The following is a 1,499-nucleotide window of genomic DNA, read 5'->3' as shown; positions in this document are numbered from 1 at the left end:
AATAATAAATAAAGCATAATGCATGCTCCATCCATCGCACGCACAACCCGAAAACAGCAGCCCTCCCAGGCAGCCCCTCCAGTAGGAGCTTGCTTGCTGCTATATTTTCGCTCTAATAATAAAACGGGACCGTTCGTTTTAATACTCACCTACATCTGCGTTGCAGAAAGCCTGTTGCGGGTGGATGGGGGCGCAGCTGCAGGCTTCAGTCAGCTCCTCCACCCTCCACAGGAGCACCAGGAGCACCGTGCACAGCATGTGCACCGAAAACGGCATTTTTCTTTCTATTTCAAACAACCTTCTTCCCGTCCCGATTCGAGTCTCCTGTAAAAAATTATAGCCTCTTCTTGGTGGAAACTGGAAACGATGATTCAAATGTGTCGCAGCAGTCTCTCGCTCTCTCAGCAGGGTCCAAGTGTGCGTGGATGTCTCTCTCCCTCTGGTTATGGCAGTACAATGTCAACAATAACGCTGCTTATTTTACAGCTGATCTCAGCTCCGTTATGTCGGAGCTGGTGTTTATTACACGGCCGTAGAAATGAAAGAAGAGCTATTTCAGGACGACGGGATGACGTCCGTACCTTCAAAAGATGCGACGAAATGACGTAGTCTTTCTTTTGCCTGTTGAAAAGCCGTCACCTACTCCCTCCCTGCACAGACCACCACTCAGCGGTGTAGAAACTAACTAACTAACGGGACTGTCTGTCTGTTGTTATTTTCTGGGACCAAGGCGGTTTTATAATAAAGCTGACTCCTCCCATCCTGGTGTCTCGGTGTCGGAGTGGACGCGGCCGGCAGGGGGCGCTAAAACGCCAGTTGGTTCTTCTGTGGCTTTGTTTAATGGGTCAGCAGCAGACAGTCTATGAATATATGGCAGTGGGTTTCAATCTTTTTCATGTCAAGGTCCATTATTATTCGGCATTTGAGCCACGGACCACCATTTGATGAGGTTTACCCTCTCAGACCCGAAGACTTGGAATATTTTGTTGTAAGATTAAGATTTTGGCAACAATTCCTATTCCATGCTGTATTGATAGGAGAGATTGATTGATTGATTGATTGATTGCAAGCAAAACGTTCCAAAAAAAAATTGTGTAATGCTAGAGGTTTAAACATTATTTAACTCTTGAGAGCGTGAAATGAAACCCAATGGTTCCATTTGGTTTCATTTTACGCTCTCAAGAGTTAAAGATCTATAAGTCCAATGATTTCCGTCATTTTGTGTTAATCTTAATTTATTGCATCCAGCATTATCGATATAGTCTTGTTATATTTGTCCTGCAGTCTTTGTGGAACACGCCACAACATTTTACTGTTTGTATCAGAAATAAAACCTTCTTGATCTTCTACAAATAAAAAAATAACATCAACAACAGGTCTATTATCATGTAGATATTCTTTAAAAAATATTCTATAATCTTATTGAAATGTGTATTTGTCTGTTCTGTGACAATAACCACAATCCACTACAGGCAGAATAACGAAGCACTGGCAAAAAG

At 42.8% G+C, this 1,499-nt stretch overlaps 1 protein-coding gene across 1 annotated transcript in view; it reads right to left on the bottom strand.

Moving 5' to 3' along the window:
* The window catches only part of timp2a (TIMP metallopeptidase inhibitor 2a), a 26,865-nt gene extending 26,170 nt beyond the window's left edge, over positions 1-695 (bottom strand). The window contains exon 1 of the mRNA XM_080748354.1: positions 150-695. Coding sequence (XP_080604480.1) covers positions 150-276 — 127 coding nt within the window. The 5' untranslated portion in view covers positions 277-695. The remainder of the gene's footprint in view (positions 1-149) is intronic.
* Between the last annotated feature and the right edge of the window lie 804 nt (positions 696-1,499).

This window comes from Nannobrachium achirus (assembly GCF_963921795.1).
Source record: "Nannobrachium achirus genome assembly, chromosome: 18".
Lineage (NCBI taxonomy): Eukaryota > Metazoa > Chordata > Actinopteri > Myctophiformes > Myctophidae > Nannobrachium > Nannobrachium achirus.
The sequence above is the reverse complement of the archived record's forward strand: the minus strand, read 5'-3'. Positions and strand labels throughout refer to the sequence as shown.